The 17,255-nt window shown below is 41.2% G+C and overlaps 1 protein-coding gene across 1 annotated transcript; it reads left to right on the top strand.

Annotated features, from left to right (window-relative positions):
* Positions 1-1,100: 1,100 nt before the first annotated feature.
* LOC311051905 (ceramide synthase 2-like) lies at positions 1,101-17,045 on the top strand (the record flags this gene model as incomplete). Its single annotated transcript, XM_084066628.1, has 10 exons — positions 1,101-1,276; positions 5,096-5,213; positions 8,783-8,901; positions 9,028-9,085; positions 9,344-9,394; positions 11,450-11,542; positions 12,433-12,561; positions 14,756-14,862; positions 15,426-15,582; positions 16,283-17,045. The coding sequence occupies 10 exons, from the start codon at positions 1,101-1,103 to the stop codon at positions 16,481-16,483; spliced, it is 1,209 nt and encodes a 402-aa protein (XP_083922754.1). The 3' UTR covers positions 16,484-17,045.
* Positions 17,046-17,255: the final 210 nt, after the last annotated feature.

Below are 17,255 nucleotides of genomic sequence, written 5' to 3'. Positions count from 1 at the left end.
ACTGGGTCGGGACCCATTTGTGGGCCGCGGACACATTTTTATGGGTCACAAGTAAATGTCAAAACGTAATAATAAAACATTTAAAAATGCAAATTCTTTCACGAATAAAAAAAAGAGTCAATGATTTTTCAAAAGAGTTTCATGAATACTTTTAATTCCATAAATTACAAAACAAATGTTTCAGAAGTAGTGAAAATAGACGAAAATAGATCTACAAGCTCACAACCAGGCGCTGTAGATCTGCTATTTTCACTAGGAGCATCTAATTTCTCTTTTGGGTCTTGAGCTAAAAAGTTTGGGAACCAGTGCCTGAACAGTAGGCGAATGATGGATGGATGATGCATGCATGCTTTAAGGTCTGTGTCTTTGGAAATAGGTAGATGTTAAATGTTTATGCATTGATCCAAGAATGGGGTTTATGTGTTTTATGTTGAGTCAACAAGGTAATTGGTACTCAGGTAGGGACTTAGATGTGACTATTTTTCAATAATGGGTTCCAGGTAGCCTACCCCATGATCTACATAAAAAGAAAACAAAAATGCTGGTGTGAGCTATTGTGTTCAGAATAAATGTTAACTTGGAATACAGGGCACATGGTGTTGTACCCTCTCTGTGTCTGGAGGGTCCCAGCTGTTGTTTATCATGAATATTAAAACAACATAAATGTTTTCAGGCCAGGGACCCCCTCACTGAGAGAGAGATGAAGCAGGGACACCCTCTATATACGTTTTTTTTTTTAAATTAGGCCTGCTCTTTTCCCCCCCTCTACACATATACCTCTTTGCCAAAAATAGCAGATCTACAAGCTCACAACGCCTCGCGCTTGTAAATCTGCTATTTTGGGTTAAAGTTCTCAGAAAAGGGATGCTATAGGGTTCAAGTGGTTAATGTAAAAAAAAATCCTATCACACAAAGATTTGGCAGACCCCCTGTAGTAACTCTGAGGACCCCCTAGGGGTCCTGGACCCCCTGTTGAAGACCCCTGTTTTAGCAGGTAGGGTCTGCTCTGCTTTGTAGAGCAAGTGTGCTGCTCATGTGCAGCCCTGGTATCCTTGTGTAGCCTATTGTCTGACTCTCCTCACCTCTCTCCTCTCCGCAGGATGGACAGAGTGCTAGATGATTGGCTGTGGCAACAGGACTACTGGCTTCCCCCCGGTATCACCTGGCGGGACATCGAGAAGAAGGAGGGTGAGGGGCACTCTCCTCGGCCCAGGGACCTCCTCTATACTCTGCCCATGGCCCTTGGCTTCATAGTCTTCAGATACGTCTTTGAGAGGTGAGAAATGCCTGCCTGCATCCAAGTTACATATTTATATAGGGAAAAACTACACTTACACCCGAAGTATCACAATATAGATATCGATATCACATCCCTTTTGACTCTCAGAATGTGCAAGTGGACATTCAAAGCATTTGATTTGATTTCCTCTTGTTGACCTGCTCTGTTGGCTCACTGGCTGCTTTGCTGTCTGTTCAGCGGTCTGTGAGACTTGCCTGCTACAGTAGCTAGAGATAATGGCTGCTCTGTTTTTTTGGATGTCTTCCCAGGAGACAGAGAGCATAGATTGGATGGAAAGTGGGAGGCAGCCCTCATGAGCATACGGTTTTACCTGCTGATGCTGTAAAAACCCTTTGCTCTATACAGTAGTCATGACCAGTATGGAGCATTACAGTATACCATAGTTGTGCTTTGTGTGTGTGTGTGTGTGTGTGTGTGTGTGTGTGTGTGTGTGTGTGTGTGTGTGTGTGTGTGTGTGTGTGTGTGTGTGTGTGTGTGTGTGTGTGTGTGTGTGTGTGTGTGTGTATGTTTTTTGGAGGAAACCTCAATGACCTCTTGGTTTCTGTATAGGTAATGTAATCCTATCATTTTCAACGTACACATGCGTTAAAGGAAGCGTATATTCTGCATGCTCAATGTCATTAAACAACGTGTTTGATGTCATTGTTTCGTGATACATACATACAAATACATATACATATAAATACACATGTCTTCACAACAAAACAATTGGATTTAGGATGAAAATATGCAACGTTTTCCTTTAAGCACAGCATAGAAAAAGCCTCCCCATATTATTTGGCTGCTAATAGCATTACGGGCCTTGTCCACAAGGCTTTTTTTTCTCTGCATGAAATGTTTCATCTTGGAAGCAGATAAAAATGGCACACGTGAACAATAACGCAAAATAAAAGTTCAGTGCCTTTTCACGTTGCTGGGGTTTCCAAAAACACCCCAAAATGGCCCACTGGGCAGTGAGGACTGCAGGTGTAACCCAAAATCATTGGTAAAATTATATGAATGATAACATAACATTAATATAAAAAATGTCAATATTAAGAATTTTATGTAACGTTTTGTTTTCTTCATTAAAACCTTGAAAATGTGTTTTCATTGTGATATCGTTAAATTGGAACTTAAGTATACTATTTTAGTTCCATTGATCCAAGCCAGAACACAATCGATTTATTGATTGAGCATTAAAATATACATGCTCTGAAAATGCACCCATCTGACCACTTAACGCGGCAGCCAAATGGCAGCCGCGTTAAGTGGTCAGGTGGGTGGGCGGTCAGGTGGGTGGGCCACGAATGCTTTCAAGATTTTCAAGTGGGCCATGATCCAGGAAAGGATGGGAACCGCTGCATTAGGGTAGTAATGACTGGAAAACCAACCCAGTCTGCACAACTTCTTCTGATGCTGAAACATAAACTCCCAACTGTGCCCATTATCATCTTCTTGGTAAAAGTACAATATTTGCCTCTGAGATATAGTGGAGTAGAAGTAAAAGTATTGGATATTAGAAATACGTAAAGTAAAAATACCCAAAAATTGTACTTAAAGGGATATTTCACTTTAAACATTTTTTGGGGTAATTTTATCGTCTACTCAGGCTTTTGGGATCACCCGGACAGTTTTTAAGTTGCTCGATTCAGTATTTAGGTATTTGATATTCATTTTATCAGACACGCCCCCTTCCTGTACGAAACCATGGTAACTTCAAACTCTATTTTAACCATGATAGATTCATCGAAAACACCCGTGCTTGGTTCTGGTGACTCATACTGCCCTCGTGTATACGTGAGGCCGGGGCTGTGTTTTCAATTGCTTTTTACGGGGGTTTTTTTTAGATTTTTTTGGGGGGAAAAAAATACAATAAAAAAACAAAATAGAATAAATGAAAAAAGTAATCGAAAAAACACAGACACGGCAAGGAGGGCAGTATGAGTCACCTGAACCAACAACGGGTGTTTCCGATGAATCTAACATGGTTAAAATAGAGTTTGAAGTTACGATGGGTTTGTATAAGAAGGGGGCGTGTCTGATAAAATGAATATCAAATATCTAAATACTGAACCGAGCAACTTAAAAACTGTCCGGGGTGTTCACAAAAGCCTGAGTAGACGATAAAATGTCCTAATTATTTTTTTTAAAGTGAAATATCCCTTTAAGTACAGTACTTGAGTAAATGTTCTTAGTTACTTTACACCACTGGTGAGGTGTCTAGTCTACTACCTGGAGACCTCTCAGCAGAGGTGGAAATATTGCAGTAATAATTGCATGAGGGAGAGGAGCACTCTCTGTCGTCATCCTCGGGTGAGGTTTCCCCAAGGATGCCGTCAGAGTAAATCGGGAATACAGTCAATTCTTAAGGCAGCCATACCCTGGCTAACATAAAGGAATCCAAACCAGATAAGCCTATATCGACACAGTGTGTACAGACAAGCGCTGGGTTAACAGATAAGCGACTCGTCTTTTGCGTGTTTTTCCATTACAAGCTATACAATGTAACAGCTTCCACATTGGCTGTTGTTGTTTTGTGTCTTCTTCATCAGGTGCTCATGAGTGGGAGTATCAATAACACATGCATTGGTTTGCATTCATTATTTTCAAAGAAAACGCCAGATGAGTGGAAATAGCGGCACTCCAAAAGGTAGAACTGCAAGAATTTAGCTCAGATTGACATTTTGTGTTTTGCTTTACCAGGCTTTCACTGTAGAGCCTTGACCTTCATCAGAGCATCATGAACCATAATGTGGTTGTGTGTGTGTGTGTGTGTGTGTGTGTGTGTGTGTGTGTGTGTGTGTGTGTGTGTGTGTGTGTGTGTGTGTGTGTGTGTGTGTGTGTGTGTGTGTGTGTGTGTGTGTGTGTCTGTCTGTCTGTCTGTCTGTCTGTCTGTCTGTCTGTCTGTCTGTCTGTCTGTCTGTCTGTCTGTCTGTCTGTCTGTCTGTCTGTCTGTCTGTCTGTCTGTCTGTCTGTCTGTCTGTCTGTCTGTCTGTCTGGCTGGCTGGCTGGCTGGCTGGCTGGCGACTGGTGACAGACAGAGAGAGATAGATTGTGCATGTGTGTGTGTGTGTGTGTGTGTGTGTGTGTGTGTGTGTGTGTGTGTGTGTGTGTGTGTGTGTGTGTGTGTGTGTGTGTGTGTGTGTGCGTGCGCGCGCGCGCGTGCGTGCGTGCGTGCGTGCGTGCGTGCGTGTGTGTTTGAGAGAGAGAGAGTTGAAGGCTCCTGTAACCAGAGAGAACCTATTTGTCTGTGTAAACAAGCTCTCCTGACCCTCTCATCCACTCTGATCTCTGCCTCTCCTGACCACTTCATGACCATTATCACACACGTGTGCAGTCTCCCTCACACACAGACACACACAATTATCCCACCTCCTATCCTGTTCTCAAACTCACATCTTCTTCCCGCAATCTGTCAATCCTACTCTCATTGTCGCTCTTTTCTCTTCCTCTGTCTGTCTTTCTCTCTCTCTCACACACACACACACACACACACACACACACACACACACACACACACACACACACACACACACACACACACACACACACACACACACACACACACACACACACACACACACACACACACACACACACACATATCAAGTGTCTGTTGATTGCTCATAAGCTAACGACAAAGGCTGTCTGGCCAAATGTCACAACATGTTCAGAAGAACAGCCCTACAGGCTGTGTTCACTGGCATAATAAACTAAGCATGGATGAACAACTAACCATAGTGTCTTTGTTTTGATTGGCAAACTAATTGCCTCTTGTCCTGTCCTCCCCTGTCCTCCCCTCTTGGTTTCCAGGGTCATAGCCCTCCCATTAAGTAGAGGTTTAGGTGTGAAGGATCAGGTGCGGATTCGAGCCCCGTTTGTTCCAAAGCTGGAAACCTTCTACGAACAGAACAATCGTCAGCCCTCACAGGTTCGTATTTGTGTGGCCTGTATGTCTATGTCACATACATACATAAATACTGTATGTACAGTACACATACATATATACACATAATAACACAGTATTGTATGCCTGCATGTACACAGGTCTACGTAATAGCTTTGCTAACATTAATGGAATACAGATGGGTCATCATAACCGAGAACAGATTAGTATGCAATGCATGAGATATTAGCAAACTCGCTCTCTTGAACACCTTTCTTTTTGCTGATGACAAAAAAAAAAGAAAAAAACATTTTGTTGCAGCAGGCAGAGGTAAAACTGTCTGGATTGGAACCCACCCATTTTCCACTGCAAGCCTCCACAGACATGTTACTGTATAGTATAAGTCTAACAGATTCTCTACATTTTCTACAATACATGATCAAGCTATGATTTTTACCTCATCATGGATCTGGTTTCATAATGTTCACACTACAACAGTGCAGTGTAAATGCACTGCAGTCACATTAAGGCGTTTGGATATTCGTTTTGTGACAGGTGGCTTCAATCTAGCATGGAATGTGGTGTGGTTTTATGCTTTAAGTGGATTCATGCACGTCAGCCTGCGGGTCAGGCAGAAATGTGATTTGCATGAGTTGTCTGCTCTCTGGCTCAGGATGGAGGAAGACATGAGCACATTTAATAAAAGGAAATTCCCAGCGAAAATCATCTAGTCATGAGTCACGCATAACGTTGCTGTCGGGCAGAAACCTCTTGTCTCCATATTCTAACTTTTTGTTTTTTGGTAAATTAATACCCTACTTGATCATACTACAGCGTCTCACAAAAATAGCAGATCTGCAAGCTCGAGCTTCTAGATCTGCTACTTTTGCTATTTTTGAATTTGAATCCTGAAAAGTAGGAAAAGTTTTGGACAGAGACGATAAGATAATAAGTGATTTGGTGTGTTGCGTTTTTTATGCATTAATATATTAAATTCAGCTTATTATATTCAGCTGTCCTCATTATCTTTTGAAAAGAGTACTTTTTGCTTGAAGGGAAATTCTATTCAAAATATTTGTACATTACATTCCAGCATTAGTAAAAGGACATTACAATTAAGCTGTATTTGTGGTTTAAAGGATGTTTCACTTTCAGATAAAATAAACATAAAACATATATATATATATAAAATAAATGGAAAAAAAAGTAATGGAGAAATCACGGCCCGCTCACATATTAGAAGGACATTCTAATAATGCGTGAGGGGGCCGGGATTTCTCCATTACTTTTTTCATTTCTTTTTCATATATATTTTGTCATGCTTATCTTATTTGAAAGTGAAATATCCCTTTAGGGTGCGCTCCCACCGCACTTTTATTTTACCTCTGGGGCAGAATCTGCCAATGCATTGTCAATGCAAATGCGTGGATTCAGGCAAGAGCAGATTTTTCCGCTTGTCGCGCAGACCTTGCGTTTATCCGCTCAACACGAAGAAGCATAAAACTGCTGGAGGCAGGAGCTGATTTCCCCCCTCTGTCCAATCGGGTGAGTCGAAGGCGGACCGTCGCAAGACTCAGGAAGCAACATGGTGCTCTCAGTGGACCAACTGGTTGTGGCTGTTGCATCTCACCCAGTACTTTATGATTTGACCATGAAAGAGTTCCATATGACTGACATTAAAGAACTGGCCTGGTTACAAGTCAGTGCGGTCGCAAAGGCTTTAGGTTAGTGTAATAATATATTTAGTGTAATAATATTACTCTAACTATATATTTAATAGCCTTGTCAGTTAAAAATAGTCTTTACTTTTGCACTTGGGGTTCGTACATCTACATACACATTCAGATTTAAAATATAAAGTGCTTACCCCGTGGCCACGGATTTTACAATCATGTACGGGCCCTCAGAAGTACCCGTATCTTCCGTATTGTTCAATAAAAAAGCATTTTAATCCGATTGGTGGCCAATTTCCCACAGAGTTATAATGTACCAACAGTGCAATACACCTCTCAACCGCTAGGGTCGCGCAGTTGAAAGCATACGGAGAAAATGACCACTGATTGGATTAAAATGCTTTTTATTGAACAATACGGAAGATGCAGATACTTATGAGGGCCCGTACATGATTGTAACATCCGTGGCCATGGGGTCAGTATTTTATATTTTAAATCTGATTGTGTACGTAGATGTACGAACCCCAAGTGTGAAAGCGCAAAGTAATTTTTTTTGTCTAGTGGCTAGTGTCTAGTAGCGGTGCGAGCTACGGGGACGGTCTTGAATGTGTGAGTGACAGGTGCGTCACAACGTTTTTTTAGAATCCGCTGGCTGCAAAAAACTGTGGCCGCGCACAACCTGCGTTTAACAGCGGCCAGCCAACTTTTGGTGAGAGCGTACCCTTAATGCAGAGTGTTATTTATTTTCTGGTCACCCTCTGCAGACATTTAGGTGGAACAGCTATACCCATTTGTTGACTTCAGAAGCGCACACGTGCAATCAGATCATGTGACTCAATGTCACGTGTCAGATGGAAATACTAACATCATATCAGCACGAGCATTGTGTGTGCACATGGCCATGGTATTGTGTGTGGGAATACTTTCCTGGCTTATTTGCAAATCTTCCATTTCCATAAGACCTGTGTGTCCCCTGGGTTGTGAAAGTCTATTTGACGTTAATCCTGCTAGCAGCACCTGTCTAATGCCTTTTCTGTTCTTGCATGTATACACCAGGCCAGGCCACAATAAGGTCATGGGCTCAATAGTAAATGCTCATGAGGAACCTTTGTGAACTTCAGGGACACACACACAACCTGAGTCACACAAGCACACCAATGACTTTAGAATCAGTGTAGTAGTCTAGTAATGAATGAAATGTATTAGTATTTTTTTTTCGAATCAGTGTAGTAGTCTAGTAATGAATGAAATGTATTAGTCATTTTTTCTATCTTAGATACGACCAGTTCTGAACTCACTGAAAGTTTTAAAGTTATCAAAGAGTTAAATACAATAAAAAATAAAATAATTAAATAAACGAAGAAAGTAATCGAAAAACCACGGCCTCCTCACGTATTAAGAGGGCAGTATGAGTCACCAGAACCAAGGATGGGTGTTTTTGATGAATCTAACATGTTAAAAATTAGTTTGAAGTTATAATGGGTTTGAATAGGAAGGGGGCGTGTCTGATAAAATGAATATCAAATATCTAAATACTGAATCGAGCAACTTGAAAATGGTCCGGGGTGCTCCTAAAAGCCTGAGCAGACGATAAAATTACCCAAATTTGTTTTTAAAGTGAAATATCCCTTTAAGCCCTATTTCATACTTTGTCATACAATGGTCTCATGCAAAAAATAACAGAGCTACAAGCTATTTTTGAAAATTGATTACTTGATTGATTGACTGATATTTTTTTTATAATTGATTAGTTTGATTAACTGTTGCACGGCACCCCTACTGCTGTATGTACATTCTAATGAAGTGATACAGGAACTGCCAGTGATAGCCAGTGATGAGCTGAGGCTGGTAATACACTGCATTTTGGTGTAGTGATGAGTGCTATGGAAGTAGTAATACCTACTAATGACTTTCATTAAAATGTCACATGTACCCACACAGAGCGAGGTGGTGGGCTTAGTGAAGCAGTGTGGACTCTCCCAGAGACAGATTCAGACCTGGTTCCGACACAGGAGGAACGAGGACCGGCCCAGCAACACCAGAAAGTTCTGTGAGGCCTCGTGAGTTTTTCAAACGCATTTTGTTTTTTCATCTATTAATATAATAGATGAGATTTAAGTTATTCCTTGTTTTTAGTACGTAAGTCAATACATAATAGTGATGTGAAATGTGGATTGTCTGTGCAGGTGGCGGTTTGTCTTTTATCTGACAGCGTTCACAGGAGGGCTTACTTCTCTAATTAATGTAAGTCTGTACATCTCTATCATTCTTGCACCTTGACAGTTTGAGAACTTTAGTTACCACCAGCTTACCATAATAACCATGTTATTATAGTGCATTTTATTTACAGTACATAAAGTATAGGACTAACAAATGGTAGTCTTTAGGCATTTGTTGACTAAGTCGTACTGTAAGTATGGTTTACTATTGTGATAGATTTGTTTTGGTAGACAGTGATTCTTCTAGTGGACTGTACTAATGGTTTACCCCTCAATCACACAGACTCCATGGTTCTGGGACCACAGAGAGTGCTGGAGGGGCTACCCCAAACAGGTGAGCAAAATACACATCTTACTAATGACTCCAAATGAAGGAATTCATTCATAAATTCTATATATCCATTTAGAAAAAAGATAAAAGATTTCTGCTGGATTGATCAACAGATATTTATTTATTTTATATCTTATTTGTCCTACTGATGACAACACTACTTTTGTGTTCACTGTCCAAAGATACACTCTTGTTTCCCCGTAATGATGTAATGACAGTCCTGTACTATATCCCTTCCCCCCATTGTCCGGTGCCTTTTCCGATGCACGTGCAAGTTTGAAGTAAGTGGGTCCCATATATGCACATGACCATATATGGGCATGTGCATATATCGGTCGGATCTGTGGCTCTGGACAACCGGATCTCCAAATACTGTTTGCCTATATGATAATGATAATGATATATGGGCGTATCGGGTTAGTTTATGGTTATGTCTGAGTCATAGTGACATGGCCGTGGTCCTGCCTATATAAGGGTGTATAGTTTGTTTATGGTTATGTCTGAGTCAGAGTGAGGGGGCCGAGGTCTTCCGTCCGTCCGTCCGCCTACCTGCTTTGCTGGTGGACCTGATGACACTTCTTGCTATGGATACCATAAAACTTAATAGTTCAGTTTCAGTTCAGTTTATTTGTATTTAGTGCAACATCACTCCAAGGGGTCTCTGTGCACAAGTCATACAACAAAAACACAGTAGCAAAGAAACACAGTAAAATGTGCTAGTGCATATGGTCAAACAATTACCATGCGGCAGTGCACAGCTGTCCATTCTATAGTTGTCTTCAGTGTGATAGCCCAGGGAAAGGCTGACATTTCTGCTGGGCTGCCAGGTTGATTTCAGCTATGTAGGTGCATGATGTACTGTACGTTTTGCGGGGTGACATTCCTGCAGGACACACCACCCTTCCTCATGGCGGTTGTGACCTCAAAACAGAAAAACATTGATAACAGCCCTGCAGCGAGAGGGCATTGAGCTGTCGACCAGTTCCTTTCCATATCCTTTCAGGGCAAGAGGATGTGTTTCTAGGAGTTAAATGGTTCAGTAAACTTCCCTCCATTGTCTTGTCGGAGCGGTAGAGACGTGTGCTGCGTGGGAGGTTTAGTGTTTTCGATATGGTGCCACCATCGCTTTCTGTAGATTAACACCCCCTATACATTATTTGACAGTTGACACGTCAGTGAATTCACTGCAACCTTTATTAGGCAGCCCTTCAAGGCAAGGGGGCCTGCCTTTTTTCTATTTAATAGCTGGGAAACACACATCTCGTCCTGTTTAGAAAGCAAGGTGAGGTTTTAGTTGTATACTGCAGTGGGTTCCCAGAAGGTGTTTGCAGAGGCACACTGGTGTGTCCTGAGACACACAGACGCGCACGTGCACACACACACACACACACACACACACACACACACACACACACACACACACACACACACACACACACACACACACACACACACACACACACACACACACACACACACACACACACACACACCAGATAGGGTCCAGTGGTAAATGCTTAGCTGTAAGTCTCAGGGGATAGCTTTTAGGACAAAGGCTTCCTTGGTGAACCTTCCAGTTCCACTGGCTGATCTTTCTCAGCACAAGTCTGGCACAGAGCCAAATGCTGTGTGGGTGCCGGTGGTCCCTGGTGGGCTTTTCTTACAATGTTAACTCTTGAATAACTTGCCCTTGGTCTTTTGTAACTAAATTAAATTAGGAAGACAAAGACCTTTTTGAAGGTCACCACTTTGATCAAGTACGTAAGGCGGCAAGTGTAGTAGTAAGTGGACTGGTCTCAGTTTCACCACTGTGTCAAGTGTGTGTTTACTTACCTGCTGTGTTTTCTGTACACACATGCTGCTTTTATTTATGCTGCAGCACCTTATTAACCAAACATTCCAAGCTGCTTCACAATTTAAGAACTCAAAAATCTGTCATCTAATTGTGTCCTTCGACCAATAACACCTAGAGAAGATAACATTTCTCCATTGTATCACTGATTGGGCCTTTAAAGCTATCTGTAAATTAAAACACATCATCTCTTTCTCTCCCACTAGCCTGTGGCTGAGGCTCATTACTGGTACTACATTCTGGAGCTGGGATTCTACTGGTCTCTGCTTTTGTGTGTTTCTGTGGATGTGAAGCGTAAGGTGAGTACATTATGTTAGGTTCTCATTCAAATGTGCTCATTTACTTTTAACCACAGAACAGTCCACATAGTCATCCACATAGTCTGTCTGTTTTGTTAAAGGTTAATATGGTCGATGCCAATGGTGTGTCATACCCCTTTGAGAAGGGTGGGTTACTCCTGTGTTAATACTTATCCCCATGAGTACTCCACATTTGACCCGTCCTAACTTTTAGGAGCACTGAACAGCCCCTGAGCAGCACCCAGGGACCAGCCCTAAGGCCAGTGCCTTGGTTAAGGGTGTTGATATGTCCCTAACATGCCTCATTTGTGTTTGAAGAATTAGGAGCACCCAGAAGACACACAGAAAGGCCCTAGTCTGGTTTGAACCCAGGAGTGCTAACCACTGAACCTTGCCACCCCCAGAAATCCAGCTAATGTAACATGAATTTCAGCCTCGTCTGCACCATTAGGAATATTATGCTTGGCTATCTAGTTCTCGATTTCTCATAATCACTGCAAACAAACTATGAAGACGAACATGAACTAATCCCTCTCCACCGTTGGCATTGTGTACAATACTGATTCTTACTGGATTTCTGCTGTTGATCAAAGGAAGTTGAGCTTGACGTGCAAAGACAAATCCATTTGGACAGTTTGTGAAACCACCTTTACAGTAAATGTACTACTACTGATTTATACAACCACAGATGCAGAACTGCTGAAACACAGGTTATATTATATCCTTCTAATTCTGTGTGGTCTTGTCTTGTATATTCACGTCTCTCTCTCTCTCTCTCTGTGTGCGTGTGTGCGTGTGTGTGCGTGTGTGTGTGCGTGTGTGTGTGTGTGTGTGTGTGTGTGTGTGTGTGTGTCTGTTTGGGGTTCTCTGTGTGTGTCTTGTGCATCCAGGATTTCAAGGAGCAGATAATCCATCACATTGCCACCATATTTCTCATTGGTTTCTCCTACTGCGCCAACTATGTGAGGGTTGGCACACTGGTAATGCTAGTGCACGATTCCTCTGACATTCTTCTTGAGGTGAGCATGGCTGACTTTATATGGAGCTTTTATGGTTTCTTGTCGATTTCTAACGAACTATGTCGAGAACATGAATATAAAATAGTACAGACAGATCATAAGTACCCTACACATATTGTGTATATATTTTTTTATATTTCATGGTAGGTCTCCCTGTCTCTCCAACTCTTTAATAAACAGAAAATACATTTTCAGGTGGGTTGCAAAATGTCAGCCAATCGGGAGAGAGTACCCTTTTATCAGCTTCAATGTTATAGTGTTCCAGCCCAGTTGTGTCTGCTCATTTCTTTGTGTCATCACTTCCAATTTCAGTTATTTATCCTCTATCCCAGGATTCGTGAGGATTGACATGACATTTTTATTAAAAAATGTGGCACTTCAGTTTAAATTAATGTAGAATTATGTGCAGGATGTAATACTTCCTGTAATACTTGATTTAAGTGACTACATTTTTAAAAAATATTTTGATTGAGTTCTCCCTCCTTTGGATGAAATTGGTATCCCGACCTGAAAATGCATTTTCTGTTTATTTAAGAGCTTTACAGACTTGAAGACCTGTGTTACTGAACAAACACTCAATAGTGAAGATTATTATCAGATTATAGAGCTATTTAACACTTATTTTAACAAAAAAAATATCACTTACCCTAACTTTAACTTTAATATTATGGTAGTGAATGAGGGTCAAGTTGGGCTGAAACTTTACCCAGATATGGAGTCATACAACATAGATACATCATAGCGTCTCTGTCGGGTGGAAACCTCATATGTCCAAAACTGTTACTTTTCAGGATTCAAATAAAAAAATAGCAAAAGTAGAGGATCTGCAAGCTCAAAACTAATCGCTTCTCGCCACGTTTCGAGCATGCAGATCTGCTACTTTTGATGCTTTTGTGTGACGCTGTAGTATGATCAAGTAGGGCAGTAATTCAATTTATGGAGATAAGAGGTTTCTGCCCGACAGTAAAGATAGATGACTGATGGCATAGACTGGCCAGATCCACATGGGAGCCACACCATTAGACCCTGTCTTGTGTTTTTTTAGAGCGAGGGAAAGGAATGAGGAAAGAGGAACTGAGAATAGTGCAAATGAGGACAATGATGGCTGGTGGTGGAAAAATGACTGTTGACGTCCAAACAATAAGAAAAGACTATTGGCTATTGATACAATGCATGGAAGTACCGGAAATGTTGCACAGTGTGATCATTCTTCTTTGACTCTCTTGACAGTAGTTTTCACAAAGGTCATGCTGAACTAGACTTGAATGCAGCCTTTGTTTATTCACTGCTGGAGTGTTTCCATCCTGACACCCTAAACATATACTGTGCTGTAATGTCCAATATGACGTGATACACTGGGGCTGTAAATAGTAATGCATTACATAATAATTCATATACACATATGTATGTATATATATACATACATATATATATATATACATACATACATACATACATACATACATACATACATACATATATACATATATATATATATATATATATATATATATATATATATATATATATATATATATACTGTATACACACACACACACACACACACACACACACACACACACACACACACACACACACACACACACACACACACACACACACACACACACACACACACACACACATATTGTAAAAACTAGAACTAAATTCTCTAGAGTCTGCATAATATCCTCATTGTATCCCATTTTAATAAGGCCTTTTTTGGCACAGTCTCATATTTCACTGATGTGATAACATCCCCAAAATAATGGTTGCCATCGTCATTTTAGAGCTGGTGAAATAGGACTACTCATATGACCGCGAATGGATGTCGCCTGTCCTCTGGTGCGATTAAAACTGAGACAACAGACAATAGTGGACAATAGTAGGGTGTCGGGTTCTGCCTGTTGACTTGTACAGCACAGCATGTGTTTAATACATAGTACAGGGGAGACAGCAAATAATGGTCAGAGAGAGTTTGACGGAGATCATGAACCACATTTGAACCCACAATGAAGTTGCAATTACGACAGCACTGTACATGCACTAACTAGTTGAGCCACCAGGAGCCGCCATACTACTGGAAGACTTTATATTTGACTATAGGTCAATAATAGGTGAATAATTTCCAATGCATAAGGGTTATGATATAGTATCTTACCATAACTGATACAAACTATTCTTTTCCCCTAAGTCTGCTAAGATGTTCAACTATGCTGGCTGGAGGAGGACTTGTGACACGCTGTTTGTAATCTTTTCCATGGTCTTCCTGGTCACGAGGCTCGTTGTATTCCCTGGCAGGTGAGACATGGTGGTGCAATGTTTAAGAGATTTTCCTTAACGCAGGAACGTTATATCATTCCAGTCTAATGAAGGAAGGTTTCAATGGTTGCTGTGTAACCCGAAATCCTTTGCATTATGCCTCCTTCACATGGAAACAGATTCAAAGCATAACACAGCATTTGACACTGAAGTACTGTATAATAAATACAGTATATCTGTAATGGATCAGCTTCATATGAGTTACCAATTTCACCTCTATTCAGTGAGGTTAGATAAATAAAAATCATCAACAATCACCGTGGCACCTGATAGCATATATTCTCCTCTCTCCTCCCTGGTAGTTCTATGAATTGGTTAAAATTTGAAGGAGGCGACTGTTTAGACGGTGGCTGTCCTCCCCTACATGTTTTACAATTCTAAGTTACAGCAAAAACATAATGTGTCAGAGACAGAAATAAGGGCCATGATGGATTTTGGTTGCTAGTGTTGCACAGCTGCCTTTAGCATGGCATGCATGACACCTGGCAAATATGCTGTGTTCAAGATGTAGATCTGTTATTTTCTGCCATTTTGCTTTTCAGAGTGATCCATTCAACACTGGTAGTGTCCTTGGATTTCTTCCAGCCGTTCTTTGGCTACTACTTTTTCAATGCTCTGCTACTAGTGCTGCAGGCACTGCACATCTTCTGGGCTTACCTCATCCTGCGCATGGTCTACAAGTTTGTCTTCTTGGGCAAGGTGAGAGCATATATTACAATGAGTCAGTATATAGTACACTGCAACTTGCTATAGCCATACAGTAAAATCAGTAACCATAATCAACAATCATACAATTTGATAGATACCAGAGTACTACTTGCTGCACAGTGTGCTGTTGTGAGAACGACTATGATTGGTGTTAACACAATGCTCTACTCTATAGTGATTCTCAAACTCCCAGGGGTCCTTGAGGAGGTTCCAGGGGGTCCCTAATACATCGGATATTTGAAAATAGCAGATATATAAGCTTACTATTTTCAAAGAAATCTTGAAAGAATGTACGTTTTAAAGCGAACATTTTTAACTCTGATCTATGCTTCTGGGGGACATATTTTGAGATGGGGGTCCGCGGCAAAATACATCATTTTGGGGGTCCTTGACATTGAAAAGTTGGAGCACCACTGATATAGCGACATACTGTTAGGATTTAGAAAACATTTTTAGATATGTATTTGGCCGCGGACCCCCATCTCAAAATGTTTTGTTCCAGGAACCCCCCCAGAAGCAAAGATTTGAGTTACAAATTAAAAAAATATATATATTCAAAGATTTGCACACATTTTCTACATTTTTCAAAAATAGCCAAATAAATCTTAAAATGACACAGATGCTTTTCCGGATTTAATGGGTTAATTTGGGAGTCCTTGAAGTCTGAGAACCACTGCTCTACACCGTATAGGTGGAGAGAGATGAACGCAGCGATGACGAGAGTGAAGTGGATGAGGAAGAGGAGGAGCCTGAGAACGAAGAGGAGGAGGGAAGCTGGGAGCAGAGAAAGGGCACCATTAACTCCAAACTGGTATCACTGGCTAACAACTGTGTTTTAAACAACCTGACAAACCAGAGGAGTATGAACAGCAGACTGCCTAAAGCCAGATAGTAAACTTTCTGTCCTTCGTCTGACCCGCTGCACAAGACTAAAGGTGTGTTGGTGTTAACTCATTTTACTCCTTTAGACAGATACTGTACTACAGTGGTTCTCAACCTGTGGGCCGGAGACCATTGGTAGGCCGCGAGGGTATTGCAAGTGGGCCCCCAAATAATTGGCAAAACAATGAGATTTTTTCCACAAGTTTCCAGTGTCCCATGAGCCCTGAAACATGACTGTCATATCATGACGCTTGTGACAGACGAGCGACATGTGAACCATGGCTACCATGAGCCCTTGTGTCAATTTTGTCCATCACTTCCTGTTGGCACTCATTCAATTCATTTGAGTGATCTGTGTCAGTCAATGATAATGTGGGAACACAACCTGACAGAAATCAGAAAGGGTCACATTAGTCTGCCTACTTCCCTACAACATCTCCCTCCACACAGCTGATTCACATGAATGATGAATGGCTCTTGACACTTGCTCTTACTCCTGTCCTGTGTCTCATTCTGACTTCCTGCTGTTGCTGCTGTAACCAGTGTTGCCAGGTTTTGCAAGAGAAAAAAGCCGCCAGGTCAAGCCCAAAAGAACGACTGTTTTACCACTTTACATCGGCTATTTGAAAATAGCTGATCTACAAGCTCACATTGACACTTTGTGAGGTTGTAGATCTGTTATTTTCAAAACATATTGAGAATAAAGTGAAATAGTTTGACTATTTTTAAAACATTTTAACAACACAAATCTTGTATGGGGGTCCCTGGCACAAAATATTTTC

This window comes from Gymnoscopelus microlampas, assembly GCF_963454915.1.
Source record: "Gymnoscopelus microlampas genome assembly, chromosome: 9".
NCBI lineage: Eukaryota > Metazoa > Chordata > Actinopteri > Myctophiformes > Myctophidae > Gymnoscopelus > Gymnoscopelus microlampas.
This window is presented reverse-complemented; position numbering and strand designations above follow the sequence as displayed.